The following is an 18,338-nucleotide window of genomic DNA, read 5'->3' as shown; positions in this document are numbered from 1 at the left end:
CATGCATTTTCCCTCCCTCTTTGCATGCAGTGCTGCACATACAAGGCACAAAGGTCAGGGAACATCATCTAATGCTGAATGTCAAATACATTGTTCAACATTTGGCATCGTCTTTGTACCTACACTGGATGACTTTTATGTGCGAGGACACAAGACAACCATTCTTTTTTCACAAGTCAGCTCGGATCTTAAACTGTGATTGCACCAGCTTCTGTTTGCTCCAAACGCGCTGTACAAGCTGGATGACGTGGAGACTGTTGCTGTCTGCCACTTTTAGAGAGCCAGAATATGCCTGTAGGAGTTTTAAAATAAGATGTGACCCAGAAAAAGACACAAAAGAAATTCTAATAGGGTTTCGGATAAGTAAAATACTTCTGAATCGCATCATTATCTGGATCACAGCTTAAAATGCAAAGTAAAACCTGGGGACTTATGCTAAATGAAGTCAGGGTGTTTGGCCCTCACTCTCTATGCTGCTGTACATACAAACATTGTACAGCTTCACCGAAGAAACCCCCGCAGCTGTGTGTGAATCTGAATGTAGCTCGTCATCTTCGGAGACCATTGGTCAGCTGTGTTGGTCCCTTTTTTTTCTCTCTCTCTGTCCCTCTTTTGTGGGGGCGAGACAAATGGTTGAGTTTACTGTTTTCCCCCGTGCTCTGAAAAACTGCTGCACAGTGCGTTGTGTCTGGCAAAGCAGCACTTGTTTTAAGGGCGAGGGGGTGTATTACAGTCCTGTAAGGCCTTTGTCTGTGATGCAGCGAGTCAAGTTAAAGGGAGCAGAGTGTTCCTTAACATTCACTTACACAAAGGGGGTTTGTGAGATGATCCAAGTCTTCTCTAATCTTTACCGCAAGGATAGTAACGACCTTTGAGGGTCATTCTAGTTCATGATAGCTTTCTGTCTCATTTAGAATGTGAGGATTGATCCAAGCCGACCCGTTCCAGGTTCAGATATCTGTTCAATCTATGAATGGTGTAGTGCAGGACAGGCCACGGGGTTACCTGATCCCAGGTTCACAGTGAGAGTGTTTCTCAAAAGGGCAGGCTAAAGGTCATCGAGGGAGCAGACAAAGATCATATCCATTCAGGTTTTCTGTGTGCGCACTGTGCTCTTCGCTCTTCAGTATGCAATCACTTCCATCTTCCCTTCTTTGGAGTACCAATTGACAAAAGACGGATGATTTTGGGGTGAAACTATTATGAACTTGGTTAAATAACTAAAAAGAGTTGTTTTTTTTGTAACAGCTGACGTGGTGGTTGTTGAATGTTGACATAAACCTTGCCCTTAGAATCTAAAAATCATAATTTGTCACATTGTCACCAATCAAATTACATCACTGTTAAGATTAAGGGAGAGTGGGGTGCTATTAACAAAAAAGGAATGATCAGTCCTTAGTTTAAATATGGCATCCTACTTGGTTAATGTCCCATATGCTGCAGTTTGGTGTTTTAGTAGAACTTGTTTTTTCACTTTTTCCAAGTATGACAGTAATGAGTAAAGTTTGGGTACTTTTATCAGTTGCATTGGCCTGTATACAGTAATAACATCAACCACAGATGCATCACATTGCTAACCGAATCGATTCGTTGTATATTTATTGTCGATGCATCTCTCCTTCCTTTCGGAAATCTGAGCCTTCATATGTGGTCAATTGCTGTGATGGAAAAGCACATTAGGTTTTCCTTCTCTTTTTTTAACAGTCTGTTCACAATGTGACGATCTTTCCACTTTTTTCATATTTAATGAATAAAACTATTTGCGCTGATAGCTCCAGACTCTTTTGTGGTGGCGGGCGTGGTTTCAGCTCGGCTGCAGGGGGGAGAGAGGGGGAGTGGCTCGGGGAACAGGGCCAGGTGGAAATAATAATTATCAGCTGTGGGTGATTGTGTGTGTGTGTGTGCGTGTGTGTGTGTGTGGGTCCTCTGCATTTAAGGAGTAAGGGGAGGACGAGCGAGGAGGAAGAGAGCGGGGACAACGAGAGAGCCCGACGCTGGCACGGTTTCCTGAAAACAATAAAACTTGTTGTAAATACTCGATCCTGGCTCCGAGCCCTTTATCCGCACGACGCACCCACCGTACAGTGGCGCCCAACTCGGCGGAGAGGAGAAATGGCGGATGAGGAGCAACGGCAGGGGATGGCGGCCCAGCCAGTGCTCGCGCTGGGCCGGATGTTGGCGGAAATGGCGGCAATCCAGCGCGACCAGGCGGAGGCCAACCGCCAATTCCTGGGGGCGCTCCAGGCACAGGTGGGGAGGCAGGCCCAGACCCTGGAGCAATTGGTGGCGCGGGCGGAACCACCACCGATCCCGACAGCGGTGGCGAGCCTGACGCTCCACCGGATGACGGCGGAAGACGACGCGCAGGCATTCCTGGAGGCCTTCGAAACGACGGCGGAGGCGTGCGGGTGGCCGGCCGGGGAGTGGGCAGTGAGGCTGCTCCCGCTACTAACAGGGGAGGCGCAGTCAGCAGCCATGGGGCTGCCCCCGGCGGTCCGGCGGGACTACGGGGCGGTGCGCAAGGCAGTGGTCGACAGGCTGGGGCTGCTGCCGGAGGACCACCGGCGGCGGTTCCGGGGGGCCAGGCTGGGACCCGAGGACCGGCCATTCGCCTACGGGCAGCGGCTCAAGGACACGGCCGCCAGGTGGCTCCTGCCAGGCGGGGTGGGGTCGGCCGCGGACGTCCTCGAGAAGGTGGTCCTCGAGCAGTTCGTGGAGGGGCTCCCGGCCCGGACGGCGGCGTGGGTCCGGTATCACCGCCCACCGACACTGGAGGCAGCCGTCACCCTGGCAGAGGACCACCTGGCGGTACACCCCCGCGGACCGGGCAACAAGGAGGGCGCGCCACCACCGCCCCGACCCGCGGCGGCACCCCAGGGATGGAGCCAGCAGCGGGCGGCAGGACGACCCGGACCGGCCCCACGGCAGACACCGACGGCCCCGTACCGCGACCCCCCAACCACAGCAAGCCCCGGCCCCCTTCCCGACCCACAGGGAGGTTCTCAAGCGCCAGGGCAGGAGTGCTGGAGGTGCGGGCGGCCCGGCCACCTACGGAGGGAGTGCCCGCTAATGGAGGTGGGGCAGGTGATCCGGGTTGCCGGCGCTCCAGCACCCTCCCCCGGCCCGGGAGCGACGTACCGCGTTCCGGTAAGAATCCAGGGGGGTACACGCCAGGCGATGGTGGATTCGGGCTGTTCGCAGTCCATGATACACCAGAGCCTGGTTCGGCCCGGGGCATTGATGGAGGCGTCGCGGGTGAAAATTAGGTGTGTGCACGGGGACGTTCATGAGTATCCCATAGTGTCCGTCGAACTTAGGTTCAAGGGGAAAAAATATAGATTAAAGGTCGCGGTTAGCTCCCACCTGACGCACCCGGTAATTTTGGGAACGGATTGGGAGGGATTTAACGCGCTACTGGGTGAGGCTGCGGGGGTGCGTTCACGACCGACAGGGACATGCGGTATTTGTGCTGTGCTCAGCGGTGACGCGAGGTCGTCCGACGCCGCCGGGGGAGAGGGGGAACCGGCGGAGCCTCCCGTGGAGACTCTGGCGGTTCCCGAGTTCCGCTCCATGGAAGATTTTCCACTCGAGCAGTCTCGGGACGATACTCTACGCTCAGCCTACGACCAAGTGATAAGAATTGATGGTCATTTGGTGCGCCCTGACGCCGCACAGTCGTACCCGCACTTCTCATTGATTAGGGACAGACTGTATAGAGTGAGTCGTGACACTCGAACGGGGCAAGAAAACACACAGTTACTGGTGCCGAAAAGCCGCCGGGAAATGGTTTTCCAGGCGGCTCACTATAATCCGATGGCGGGTCACATGGGATACGGGAAAACACTAGACCGGATAATGGCCCGATTTTATTGGCCAGGCATCCGGGCGGACGCGCGCCGCTGGTGTGCGTCCTGCCCGGAGTGTCAGTTAGTCAATGCACCAGCCATCCCGCGCGCCCCGCTGCGGCCTCTACCGCTGGTGGAGGTCCCGTTCGAGCGCGTCGGCATGGATCTAATCGGGCCGTTTCACCGGAGTGCACGCGGATACCGCTTTGTGTTAGTCCTCATGGATTACGCAACCCGGTATCCGGAGGCAGTGCCATTGCGCAATATCTCTGCAAAGAGCGTTGCGCAAGCGCTGTTTCAGGTCATCTCCCGGGTTGGAATCCCGAAAGAGATTCTAACAGACCAGGGCACCTCGTTCATGTCGCGCACACTGGGAGAACTTTACGGGTTACTGGGCATTAAGTCCGTCCGCACCAGCGTTTACCACCCCCAGACGGACGGGTTGGTGGAGCGGATGAATAGGACGCTGAAGTCCATGATTCGTAAATTTATTAGCGACGATGAACGTAATTGGGATAAATGGCTTGACCCTCTGTTGTTTGCAGTTCGGGAGGTTCCCCAGGCCTCCACAGGGTTTTCCCCCTTTGAGCTTCTGTTTGGCAGGTCACCAAGAGGGGTGCTGGACCTTATTAAGGAAAGCTGGGAGGAAGGTCCGAGCCCCGGGAAAAACGAGATCCAGTACGTCCTGGACCTACGAGCAAAGCTCCACACACTGGGTAGGATGTCACGGGAGAATTTGCTCCAGGCCCAGGAACGACAACAGCGGCTGTACAACAGAGGAGCCAAGCTGCGAGAATTCACACCGGGAGAGAAGGTACTTGTATTACTTCCTTCTTCCAACTCAAAACTCCTGGCTAAGTGGCAAGGGCCCTTTGAGGTCACACGCCGGGTGGGGGATGTTGATTATGAGGTGGTGCGGTCTGACAGGGGCGGGGCTACGCAAATATACCACCTCAACCTCCTGAAACCCTGGAGGGAGGCGGAGTCTGTGTCTCTGATTTCCACAGTATCGGAAGGAGAGGACCTGGGGCCGGAGGTGCCAAAAGCGGCCAATCCCACCCCGCTCCCGTGTGAGGGTCATCTCTCTGAGGACCAGAGAGCGGACATTGCCCAGTTGCAGGAGCGGTTTGCTGATGTGTTCTCCCCCCAGCCAGGCCGCACCGACCTGATAATGCACCAAATCGAGACACCCCCGGGGGTGACGGTGAGGTCACGACCCTACAGACTGCCCGAACACAAAAGAAAAGTGGTTCGGGAGGAATTAGCGGCAATGTTGGAGATGGGGGTAATAGAAGAGTCCAACAGCGCCTGGTGCAGCCCCATCGTTCTGGTGGCCAAGAAGGATGGGACTGTGCGGTTCTGCGTGGACTACCGCAAGGTGAACGATGTGTCACGATTCGACGCCTACCCAATGCCCCGGGTCGACGAACTCCTGGACCGGCTGGGCACTGCACGTTTTTTTACGACCCTGGATTTAACTAAGGGCTACTGGCAGATTCCCCTGTCGTCAGAGTCCAAAGAGAAAACAGCTTTCTCCACTCCGTATGGTTTGTACCAATTTACCATGCTTCCCTTCGGCTTGTTCGGTGCCCCGGCCACGTTTCAGCGCCTCATGGACAAGGTGCTGCGCCCGCACGCCGCATATGCAGCCGCATACTTGGATGACGTCATTATCCACAGCACCACCTGGGCGGAGCATGTGCGGCGGGTGGACGCGGTGCTGGAGTCGCTGAGGCGGGCCGGGCTCACCGCCAACCCGGGGAAGTGTGCAGTTGGACGGAGGGAGGTACGGTATTTGGGGTACCACTTGGGGGGGGGGCAGGTGCGTCCCCAGGTAGACAAGACAGCGGCAATTGCAGCCTGCCCGCGCCCCAAGACAAAAAAGGAGGTGAGGCGGTTTTTGGGGCTGGCAGGTTACTACAGACGGTTCATCGCCGGGTTTGCGGACCTCACCAGCCCCTTGACCGACCTGACCCGGAAAGGTGCGTCAGATCCGGTCCAGTGGTCGGAGCAGTGCCAGCGGGCGTTTGAGAAGGTAAAGCAAACTCTCTGTGGGGAGCCGCTCCTCCACACACCTAACTTTTCTCTCCCGTTTGTGCTGCAGACCGACGCGTCGGACAGAGGGCTGGGGGCCGTTTTGTCCCAGGAGGTCGAGGGGGTCGACCGCCCGGTGGTTTACATCAGCCGGAAACTGTCGGAGAGGGAGGCCAGGTACAGCACGGTGGAGAAGGAGTGCCTGGCCATCCGGTGGGCGGTGGGCTCCCTGCGCTACTACCTCCTGGGACGCTCATTCACCCTCTGTTCGGACCACGCCCCGCTCCAATGGCTCCACCGCATGAAGGATACTAACGCCCGGATCACTCGGTGGTATCTGGCCATGCAGCCTTTTAACTTCAAGGTGGTCCATAGGCCGGGGACGCAGATGGTCGTGGCGGACTTCCTCTCCCGCCCTCTGGAGGGAGGGGGGGGGGAGTAAGCTAGGCCGGACGGCTCCCCGGCCTAAGTCGGGCGGTGGGGGTATGTGGTGGCGGGCGTGGTTTCAGCTCGGCTGCAGGGGGGAGAGAGGGGGAGTGGCTCGGGGAACAGGGCCAGGTGGAAATAATAATTATCAGCTGTGGGTGATTGTGTGGGTGTGTGTGCGTGTGTGTGTGTGTGGGTCCTCTGCATTTAAGGAGTAAGGGGAGGACGAGCGAGGAGGAAGAGAGCGGGGACAACGAGAGAGCCCGACGCTGGCACGGTTTCCTGAAAACAATAAAACTTGTTGTAAATACTCGATCCTGGCTCCGAGCCCTTTATCCGCACGACGCACCCACCGTACATCTTTTTAACCCCATTTACACAAAAACTCATACACTCCATGTCAGAAGCTTTGTGTGATTGTATGATTAGAGCAAATTCCTCCCCAAACACCAACATGGCTTGAGTCTCAAAAGAGCAGGTCGGGTGTGAGAGAGGTTGTGAAACAGAGATACTTTTGTTGATTTGTTGCAGTGTGTGGCGTTTGTGTCGTGGGGAGAGGTCTGCTTGGCTCGGGAAGCACTAGGTTATCAATACACTATATTGATTGCTGAGATGAGAGCCTGATGTGATGTGTAATTGTCTGCTGTTGGGGCTCTGGGGGGGGTAAAGTTGCACAGTTGAGACAGGGACAGAGAGCCAAAATGTGGACAGGCAGCTGATGCCTGTGAACGACAAACCTGTTTGTTTGCATCCATGTGTCCTTAATATCAATCAAAGGGAGGGTTTCGTTGTTTAGAGGGAGACACACGTTGCTATGGAGAAAGCTCATATGTTGTTGTGGTGTGGGTGCGCATGCATGTGTGGTGGGAGGAGGATTTGGTGCAGTGCGAATCCCCCTTTTGAATGGTGCAGCGCCCCCCCCCTCCCTCTACCCAGTTCCTTCTCCCTCTGGTTCTGCTGAGCTTTATGTAAAAGCATTACGTAATAGCATAACACTCAGTTGTACCAGCCCGCCAGATCAAGGCCAGTGATGCTGACAGTGAAAATTGTGTGCGTCGGCTGATCTCATCATTAATCTGCTGCTGCCCGGATGCTGGATGCGGACACTCGTCCTCATCGTGAGCCATGTTTGAGCCTACGGGGTGCGTGTTTGTTCCTTTGCATTAATCAGGTATGACGCGGGACAGGGAGGATCAACTTTGGGCCAAAGAATACGTTTCATAAAATGAGCCGTCGAAGAGAGAGCAAACATGTGAGGGAGTGAAAAGAAAAGTGAGAGAACAAGATGTGAGTAAGGGATTTTCTGGCTTCAATTTGTTTCGTTAGAAGTTTTTAGCCAGCGTATATAGCCATCTGGTTAACAGCACCCGCAAGTGGCAATAGTGGCCTAGTGGTATTGCTAAAGCTTCCTGTGCTAGTAACACAAGAAGAGAAGGGTTGGCAAACTGATTCTATAAGTTAGTGCATCATCTGTCCATGGTTTGCTAGCATTAGCTGATGTCAGCCCCTAACTGAACTAATCTGTACACCAAGGAGTGTAGTGAATGAAACACAGATGAATTGTTATGCTGTGACATGAATTATTGCATATGAGCTTTGAATTCTTTAAAAAGCAGCATAGTCTTTGAAATGAGAGGCGTGAGGGGGCACTTTTTCTTCATTTTTACATCAATTATGAGTTTGTTTTGATCAACTACTTTCCAGCTCATGTCTGAATTTTTTATGTTTTGTCTGTGTTTAAAGCTACATTGGTGTCTGCTGATTCTCAGTTTGAAGCTGGGGGCATTCCAATGAAACTATATTGTGTTAGGTGTTCATGTTTACAAAGCAGAGTAGTGGAGTAGATAGACACATAAACAGCAATATTCATTTGGGCTTTTCAGAAAGAACAATAAAGAACCCCTCTCTACCAATATATCAAAGATACTGGTGGAGAAAAATGCTATCATACAGTTGAGTTGTGGTCGTACTGATATTTAATAATATATATTATAGGTAGGGTTACCATGCCAAGTTAAACGTCTGTGTGTGTGTGTGTTTGTGTGTGTGTGTGTGTGTGTGTGTGTGAGATGGAGACCAAGCTGCACCCCACAATTTTCATGGCAGCCTCTCTACAGTTGTTCCCATAGTAACTCTACTAGGTCAACCAATGAAAAGAGGGGGCTGGGCAGGAAGGAGGATGGGCCAGTGTTTGGGGGGTTGCCGTGATTGAACATTCACGCAGATAAAAACCATGCACTAACCAACATGTCGTTCTGAACACTTCAACAAGTCATGAAGAGGTTCCACTGCTTTTCACCTCTGCAACAGCATGCAAAGCCCCCAGCATCACCTACACTAACACGACCCTTTTGTCCAACCTTATCACTCTGCTTTACTCTCTGGCATGCTGCCACGGATCCTCCGAGGGCAATGTTGTGTAATCCTTTCACTTGTCAATAATTCACCATCAGACAAGCTGTGAGCAGAGAGTGCTCTTTGGCTCAGTGTGAAAAATGAAAGCATGCAGAACAGGAAAGCTTCAGCCGAATCTGGTTTATAATCGTTCCTGTTTAAGAATGTTTAATTATGATCCAAACTCAATGGGACCTTGTGAGCAGCAGATTAGAATATGAATTGAATTAGGAGTCACAAGATGAATTTTGCCTGAAATTCCCTTTAAAAGGTCGGGAGAGAGATACACAGCACAATGTCTTCAATTTAGTACTCAACATTTGTACGTGTTCACTTAACTGAACTTTTGTGTGACACACAACCGAAATATATCCTGATTTCACAAATAAATTACCAGATTAACATTACTTTCAAAGCGGGTTGTGTTGCCTCTCATTTACAAGAGCAACAGTGCTGAATAAGTGTGTACATAGTGTGTAAGATGGCCTGTCAGGTCATATTTCTTACCTGTTACCAGAAAAAGAACTACTTACTGTAGTAAGTACTGTTACTTAAACAGGTTATTCAAGCTTTTTGGAACCCTGAGGGAGAAGAGTTTAAGCAAAACAGAAAACTAAACATAGAAAACAAAAAAAACATTTGCCCAATTTCCAAAATGTTATTATTTTACTGTTTTTTTCCTGCTTTCGTTTTGGTTTTAGCAAGTGTTTCCATAAATCAATGTTGCCTGTAATTACCCAAGACAAGTATAACAGTAGCCTTGCATGAAACTTGTAAAATTTATTGCACCAGAGTTCAAAACAACTGCAAGTAGGAATTGGTGAAATATTACTTTGCATAGCAGCAATGAAGATATCAGCCATGCAGAACCATTTTGTTCCAAAAGGCAATGTATAACTGAAACCAGAAAGCCCATCTCCCTAAAATAAATAAGATACAACCTGTGCATCACTGCCACCAAAAGGACCTTTCCCCTTCTAATTTCATCATGCATTCCAGCATGTACAAAACTATTAAGACAATTGTATCGACAAAAAAACCCATTACAACGTAGAAAGATCTAAATTATACAATATAAAACCCTATATTTATTATACTCTCCCTTGTAATTATATATATATATATATATATATATATATATATATACACATACATATACACACACACACACACACACACCAAATGGATGCGTCTACTTAATCCAAACCACCATCTTCACTTCTTCATGAGCACACGGTTGATGTCTCTAAATCCACCACTAAGCGTAGCCCGATGCTCCACAGGTGCCTCAAAAGAATCCCCACCCTAAAACATTCACATTATGTGTGAAAGCCACAAAAAAATGATTCACTTTCGATTTTGACAGTAACGACGGTTGGTTGAAGATTGTACCGAGAAAACAAAAATAGAAAGAACATCTGCATACTTCATTTAGACACAGACCCAAGCACAGGTATGCATACAACACTACACCAAGACAAACAAGAGGTTTCAAGAACATGCTCTCACTTAAAATAAATCCTGAAAGACCAAGAAATCACAGCTGTCTAATACCCACAGGTTCCATCTTCATTTATTTTATGGGAGCTTCAATATCCACGTTGATGAAAGTGAACAGTCGGTCCCTCTTAATCTCTTTGACTGTGTATTTGAGAGTGTTAATGCCGTCTGTATCGATGGTGTGTTTGGTGTGTTGTAGTTTACCGGGATTCTCTGGATTAGCCTCATTGTGCAGGTCCCGGGTATGTTTGATCATCCTGTACTTTCCTATCACGGAGTCAGGTCGAGATATGGTCATGCCGCGGAGGACGACTCGCCCGTAGATATCGTCATCCTCACCGCCCCAGCCCCAGTAGGTGTTCGGGAAACCGTTGATCTTCAGGTATTGGCTTTTGGACAACGCGGAAACTCCACCAAAGTACGAGTTGTAGGGTAACTGGAAGTTGAATTTGTCCATGGCCACAGCCAGGTGTCGAGGATTGTCAAAGCACCTGTAGAGGTTACGGTCGTCCACAGGCACCAAATCTATGTCAGAGAAGACTAAGCAGTCGTAATCATATTCCTTCATTGCTTCCACGTAGCCTGCATTCATCAGTTTAGCCCGGTTGAACACGCCTTCTCCATCCTGGTTGATGACATACACCGTGTAGTCCAACTGCTGTCGAATCAGTATCGGATGGAGGTAATGCAGCCAATGAATGAGGTGCTCGTGCCGATTGCGGAACGCGATGATGATCGCCACCTAAACAAATAAATAAGTTAGTTGGCTTTAACATAAATCTTTCTAATAATTAATATTTGGGGGGTATTCCTTTTAACGAAATACACTGATAACGTGGCATGTGGCATCCTTAAAACCATGATAATATTGGTACATCTCATGGAAGTGAATTATAGAAGTTTTTTTTACTGAACTTAAACAGTAGGCCCACTTAAAGGTGCACTATTATCCCCAGTGTTCTAACTGTTGTTCATATTCAGGTTCTTTTTTTTGCATTTTATTTTTTTCAAAAGAGAAATTAGAATGAGGCAAAAATCAAACAGACAACATGCAAGTAAAATATAAGTGAATGCTAAATACAGACAAGAACTCCGCCCCCCTTAAGTATAAGCAGTGTAGGCCCAGTCTCAGGACAGGCGTATAGGCATTGGCTGTGTAAACACTTAATATACAAAGTACGGCAACACGTGAAAACAGGTGAAAGCATGGTGAGCTTTTATGGCAGCAATTAGTCTGTTCATCACCTACCTTCTGTTGTGCGATACAGCCTGACGGCTTGTACCGGCCTCCTTCCTGAAGAGGAGAACCGAATTTCTCTCTCACCTCATCCAGAGTCCGTTTAGAATTAAACTCCACAAGCAACGGACCCAAAAGATCTGGGGGGGTTTCGGGACAGCGTTCCAAAGTCGGGACTTCAGTGGTCTGCATTGGTGTCTCTTCGTCATTGACATTCAGGACTGGGGGAAGTGGGTTACTTCGATTTACAGAACGATTCGACGATACGAAAATATGTAAAGTTTTTTCTTTGTTGTTGAATTGATAAAAAATAAAACATGCCACACTTAAAGAACCAAAAAAGGCCAATCCTTGAAAGGTTTTTTTCAACATGTTTTCTTCCCCGGAAGGTGAGTTCTGTAAACCTAGCCGCTCTGCTACAGCTCTGCCACGCTCATATTTCTTTAGAAGTCAAATGTTTCCCAAACAATAGAGCAACACGACTTTTCCTGGAAGCAGCTTCCTTGCTTACGTCAGCTGATCAGGTTCGGCCTCACACCTGTTATTAATGACCGATCATGATACTTCAAATTTGTTTCGTCTTGTCTTTCCCAGATCTAACAACTTAAAGACTCAATTAAAGTATATTGCTGTGTTTTGGTTAGTATGACCATAAAACTATTAAATCAGTTCCTTTCATTTGAATTTGATCTAACTGGTGTTAGTTTGTTGAAACAAACCCAGCATAAACATATTTTACAGAAATGAAAAACAACTTATTCGATAATATATATCTTTATGTTTTAAATTCAGTGTAACTATTTCAGATAATAGAGAGAAATACTTCTTTTGTTATGAAACTTTGCCCTCTAGTGGTCAAGGATAGATATTACCGGATTTCCCGAGTGCCTTGTGTAAGACTTGTCACATGTTGGAAGAAACAACCTACTTAGATTTGGTAGAGAAAAAAAAATAAAGAATGCAGAATGCTGTCGAAAAGGTCTCAGAGCTTCAGAACCAAAACAGACGTTCTCAACCCACGATAGACTTCCTCAGCCAGATCCTTTAGAAAACCTTTTAGTTACATCCCCAGGTGCTGCAACTTTTTCTGCTTGAAATGCATTGGCTTCCCTGAGATGATCTCTATTGTCCTGCTCAACAGTGTGGTCTCGTGCCCGGCGGAATAAGATGTGGAGTATTTCTTTCTGTAGCAGACCTCTTCTGGTAAAATGTCCCTGAAAGGTGTTCCGTCCCGTAGATGACTTCCTATGTGTGTGCACGTCACACAAGCTACACTGAGGGAAGTTCCATGCAAAGGAGGAAACTGGTTCTAGATAAACAAATGGAGGGGGGTGGGGGGGGGGGGGTAGTTTCAACGAACACGCCCGGCTGTGCTTTGTTTCCACCTCAACAACTAACCTGTTCTTCCAGTTTAGCATGAAGAACCTTTTGAGTGGTTTAAGTTCATGTGAATAAAGTCACAGCCACCATGCGGTTCATCAAAGTTCATGCAGGTTTGGGAAAAAAAACAAATTCATTTAAATGTCAAGGAGGTTGAAATGTCAAACAAATTTTTGGGGAGTTTACTGGCTCAGTTTTATAACTGTTCGGCTTTTAGGGACAAGAAATGAATGAATGAATCCTGGCATAAACATCAGACTAAGAAGTCCCGCATTAACAAGAGGTAAATATAGTTCACCTCAAAGGGCCACAAATTCTTACTGCACCAATAACACGCTTCACCCATCTAGTCCTTTGAACCACATGTGCAACAGGATATCTTAACACCTCACACATGTGATCAATGGGTTTTTAAGGTGCACTGTGAAGCATAGCTGAAAAAAATCATTTGTTTTAATAGACGATCAAATTGGTCCCCAAAAAGTTATGTTATTGTCCCTTGCCGGCCAGACCGCTCTTTACAATCCACGAACCATCCGTGGAAGTGTGGATTTTTTAAAACCAACTTCTCCTTTCTGAGAGCTTTTCTGTTGAATTTAGTAAAGGGTTGCTTGTGTGGTGGTTACAGCTGAGAGTAAGCCAGTTTGGTGGCATTTTACAACCACTGTGCTCACAACCTAGTGCACATGTTGCGGCTTTAGAAACTCCAATACAATAAAGGCAAATACACTGAGGTTTCAGTTTGGGTGACTTTCTACACAACAACGAACCTGCAACAAAGAAGGAACGCTGAGGAGTTGGGCCTTCATTTATGATTCCCATCTGTTCTTAGCGGTACACGTTCTGTCCAAGTCGTGGTTTGCTGAGGCCAAGTTGGGCTCACGATTGATTAAATGCTACATCAGTCAACTGATTCCATTTATGTTAACGGCTGGCTTTGAGCAGGGTTGCAGACTGCTGGTGGTAATGCTGGGGTTAGCTGGTAAAAAATAAGCAAATATTTCCACATTCCATGACCTTTTCCCAGGACTTTTATGAAGATCCTTCCTTTCTCCCCATGATGTCTTGTTTAAACCATGGTTCCATGTGAATTCCTTTTTTTGTTGTTATAGTCATGCGATATACGTGGTTGATATGTTGACGTTGGTGCTCTACTGTAGTTCTCAAGGCAAAAAATAAAAAAATACCCTGAAGTGAAGTGTTCTGACTACAATTCAAGTAATGGCAAACATAAAAGCTGCTCTCCTCAAAAACTGGAATAATGCATGTGCACTTCTCCAGGTTCAGACATTTCATTAGCGGTTTGTGGTAGATGTTTTAAAGACAGGAGGGTGAGGAGGAACTAACAAAGATGACATACCTACTATTTAGGAGGAGGATGGGGATGGGGGAGGGTGTGGAGGACAGACACTGGCGCTCCGCCAACGTTGACAAAAGTTGCTTAGCCCACCCGGTTGCCATGGATACAGTAAGGCACAGCTCCCAGCTGGTGTGTGTGTGTGTGTTTGCCTGCGTGGGAGAGAAAGAGAGAGAGGGAAGGAGAGAGAGGGAGGCAGGCAGAGAGAGAAAACTAGCAGGCAGAAGGCACTGGGGCTCAGTAAGATTCCGGTGGTTGGTGCAGCGGGGGGGCGGGCAGCTAAACCCCCCGTCCCTCACGCACGTCCGTCATCCCGCGTAACCCGGAGAGCCGCTGAGCGACGAGGGTTACTGGGACACACCCACGGCAACGCCCACGACAACACCGGACGAGAGCGGGCAGCAGCGTGAGCGGAGGACGGCCCTGCCACGCGACAGCTGCTCTGGAGACCACCTGTACGACCTCTACAACGAGCCCGAGGAGGCGGGAGAGGATGTGGAGCAGGAGGGAGATGAAGATCTGAACAGCACTCCTTCTCCATCCAGTGAATACAAACTGAGCCCCACCTCCCAAACAACTCTTCCTTCCTCATCCTCCTCTTCCTCCTTCCAATCGTTGAAAGGCAGCGCCAGCCTTCCCCGGGATTCCAAGATCCCAGTAAGCAGCAGACAGACCTCAACTTGTCCCGGTTTGGGTCCTCATCCTGTCTTATTTTGTAGTTTTCTTGTCTCTTGTGTCTCTGGGTGAGCTTCACTTCCTGTCCTGTCCTGTGATTGCCTGAGTGTTCCCACCTGTTTCCAATCACCTGCACCTCCCTTGTGTATTTAAGCCCTGTGTGCCTGTTGTCCCTCGTCGCGTCATTGTCTTGGTCAGTCATCGTTGGTGCACGGTCGTTGGCTTCTGTTCGGTTTTGTGCTGAATGAAGAGCACATTTTGGAAATTTTGAAACTCCTGCGTTTGAGTCCTGCCTCCTTCCGCCTGCACCAGCACCCAGCCTGACAGAATGACGCGACCAAGTAAGGACTCAGCAGACTCCTTGTGCGATTTGGGCCCGGACTACCTTGATGTGAGTAGCCCGTTTTTCCGGCGCAAAACCAATTTCATTTTTGGTCCCAGAAGCTATCAGAAGGCGTGCCTCGAGCTACGGGACATCCTCAACCCGACCCGTGTCCGGCCCCCCGACGCCTGTCACTGCCCGTCCTGTCTCCAGCCCCGTCCCCACGACCCCTGATCGTGCCCCCTCCCTCTCGTCCCTTGATCCTCTTCCCCCAACACCTGGGGGCCGTCTGGGATCCGGCCCTTGAGGGAGGGGTGGGGTCAGGGGTTAGGCCGGCGCCCCCCGCCACGACTATGCCGGAGCCGCACAGCCCGGCACCCCGCAGAGCCCGGCTACCCCTGCCACGCCGGCGCTGCAGAGCCCAGCGCCCCCCGAGACCCTGAGGCCCGGGCGCCGCCCCGGCAGACCCCCCGAGACCCTGAGGCTCGGCCGCCGTTCCGGCCGGCCCCCCGAAGGACCCGAGACATGGCCGTCAGCACCTGAAGTTCCCCGAGCGACCCAGGATCGTCGGGTCCCCACCCTCCCTCCCCTTGTCTGATTTTCTCCGGTTCTGTCCCCCTTGAGGACCGTCTGGAATTCGGTCCTTGAGGGGGTGGTTCTGTCACGATTTGGGTCCTCTTCCTGTCTTACTTTGTAGTTTTCTTGTCTCTTGTGTCTCTGGGTGAGCTTCACTTCCTGTCCTGTCCTGTGATTGCCTGAGTGTTCCCACCTGTGTCCAATCACCTGAACCTCCCTTGTGTATTCAAGCCCCGTGTGCTTGTTGTCCCTCGTCGCGTCATTGTCTTAGTCAGTCATCGTTGGGACACGTTCTTTGGATTCTGTTCGGTTTTGTGCAGAATAAAGAGCACTTTTGGAAATTTTGAAACTCCTGCATTTGAGTCCTGCCTCCTTCCGCCTGCACCAGCACCCAGCCTGACACACCTCCCCACTCTGTGAGCCAGTCGGCCCTGGCGTCCGTTCTAGAGGCTTAAACCCCTCCACCAAAGACCCAGGCGCCTGCCCCAGTTCGCACCAGAATCCCTGTATCCAAGGTGCCAGTCCGTCGCTCCGGGAACAAACCTGGCAGCACAACGAGAGGAGCGGCCCACAAGAAGTAGCTCCAGTCACATGGGGGGGGGGGGGGGGGAGTTCTCCCGCTCGCAGAAAAACTCGAGTGTATAAGCAGAGCCAAAAGTTTTCCCAGACCAAGAAAAATGTTGAGCTGTAAAGTTAACAGCTTAGAAATTCCTGTGAAATCTTAAAAACACTCATTCCTCAAGAGTTCCTGCTTACGACTGGCCCAGGATTGAATGGGTGGTTTTGTTCACTTGAGAAAGTGACAGGGAGACTCAAAAAGCTGGGTTAACACTTGGAACCCTCCCTCCATGGAACTTAAGAGCTGGACTTTTGACAATCCATGGACTCGCTATTGACACGTTTGCCTTGTAACTTCCTGGAAAAGCTCCTGACCTGTTGAGAGATTGACTAATGGCTAATGACTGCACACTGCAAAAAAGGAGAAACGCACAGCACCTTTTATCTATGAAACCCCACACGGTATCTCCTAATTTGTTTATACGGACCTAATCTAATCAACGTTGTTTTTTCTAAAATTGTCATCTTGTCTAATCTGTAACAAATTACCTCTAAATCTTTTGATTTTTGAGCGAAAGTTAGAAAATCTTCCTCATTTCCTCTTTAACAGATTCAACAAAACCCACAGCCTGAAATAACACAGCCTTTTTTGTTTGGCTGTTTTTTCTGCTTTTTGAAGATGGTTTTGTTCTGACCGCACACTGATTATTGAACCGTATGTGCAGACCATCGAATGAACACTGAGACTGAGATCTGGTTGTATTATTTACCTACTTTGCAGCTAGAAATGTCGCAAAGTTGCACCACAGAAGGCCACACGATATCTTATTTTTTGTCCTTCTTTTGAGGACGGGCGCTGTTCTGTTTTGACTGGCTATTTTCATTATTATTATTGTGGATGGAGAAAGTTCGGCTTCAGCCTGTTGCATCTGAATTTCACTTACACCGCACCGCGTCACTCAAAGCGCATCCATAGGATGTCGATCTCTGGGATTTACAACTGTTGAATAACCAATGAAAACCTGCAGAACTGTCGCAATACTCAACCTGGAGGGATCCCGTGCACTAATGCCTCAAAACACACACGCGCACACACAAACACACAAACACACATGCAATTTCAGACATGGACACATGCATTTTCCCTCCCTCTTTGCAGGCAGTGCTGCACATACAAGGCACAAAGGTCAGGGAACATCATCTAATGCTGAATGTCACATACATTGTTCAACATTTGGCATCGTCGTTGTAGCTACACTGGATGACGTATGTGCGAGGACACAAGACAACCATTCTTTTTTCACAAGTCAGCTCGGATCTTAAACTGTGATTGCACCAGCTTCTGTTTGCTCCAAACGCGCTGATGTGAATGGATGACGTGGAGACTGTTGCTGTCTGCCACTTTTAGAGAGCCAGAATATGCCTGTAGGAGTTTTAAAATAAGATGTGACCCAGAAAAAGACACAAAAGAAATTCTAATAGGGTTTCGGATAAGTAAAATACTTCTGAATCGCATCATTATCTGGATCACAGCTTAAAATGCAAAGTAAAACCTGGGGACTTATGCTAAATGAAGTCAGGGTGTTTGGCCCTCACTCTCTATGCTGCTGTACATACAAACATTGTACAGCTTCACCGAAGAAACCCCCGCAGCTGTGTGTGAATCTGAATGTAGCTCGTCATCTTCGGAGACCATTGGTCAGCTGTGTTGGTCCCTTTTTTTTCTCTCTCTCTGTCCCTCTTTTGTGGGGGCGAGACAAATGGTTGAGTTTACTGTTTTCCCCCGTGCTCTGAAAAACTGCTGCACAGTGCGTTGTGTCTGGCAAAGCAGCACTTGTTTTAAGGGCGAGGGGGTGTATTACAGTCCTGTAAGGCCTTTGTCTGTGATGCAGCGAGTCAAGTTAAAGGGAGCAGAGTGTTCCTTAACATTCACTTACACAAAGGGGGTTTGTGAGATGATCCAAGTCTTCTCTAATCTTTACCGCAAGGATAGTAACGACCTTTGAGGGTCATTCTAGTTCATGATAGCTTTCT

General features: G+C 49.2%; 1 protein-coding gene across 1 annotated transcript; it reads right to left on the bottom strand.

Annotated features, from left to right (window-relative positions):
• Nucleotides 1–932: 932 nt before the first annotated feature.
• On the bottom strand, nt 933–18,322 carry LOC119199018 (beta-1,4-galactosyltransferase 1-like). The gene is made up of 3 exons (XM_062559251.1): nt 11,449–18,322; nt 6,664–10,941; nt 933–1,779 (listed from the first exon to the last, which is right to left on the bottom strand). Exons 1-2 carry the CDS (start codon nt 11,806–11,808, stop codon nt 10,273–10,275), a joined length of 1,029 nt encoding a protein of 342 aa, XP_062415235.1. The 5' UTR covers nt 11,809–18,322; the 3' UTR covers nt 933–1,779; nt 6,664–10,272.
• Between the last annotated feature and the right edge of the window lie 16 nt (nt 18,323–18,338).

The sequence above is a fragment of the Pungitius pungitius genome, chromosome 19 (genome assembly GCF_949316345.1).
Source record: "Pungitius pungitius chromosome 19, fPunPun2.1, whole genome shotgun sequence".
Classification (NCBI taxonomy): domain Eukaryota; kingdom Metazoa; phylum Chordata; class Actinopteri; order Perciformes; family Gasterosteidae; genus Pungitius; species Pungitius pungitius.
This window is presented reverse-complemented; position numbering and strand designations above follow the sequence as displayed.

Bases quoted from the DNA above. Each gene is read 5' to 3' on its own strand.
- LOC119199018 (XM_062559251.1), bottom strand. From the start codon at position 11,808: ATGTTGAAAAAAACCTTTCAAGGATTGGCCTTTTTTGGTTCTTTAAGT. The intron at 10,942-11,448 runs GTAGGTGATGAA...TTATTTGTTTAG, and splicing joins GCTGTATCGCACAACAGAAG to GTGGCGATCATCATCGCGTT.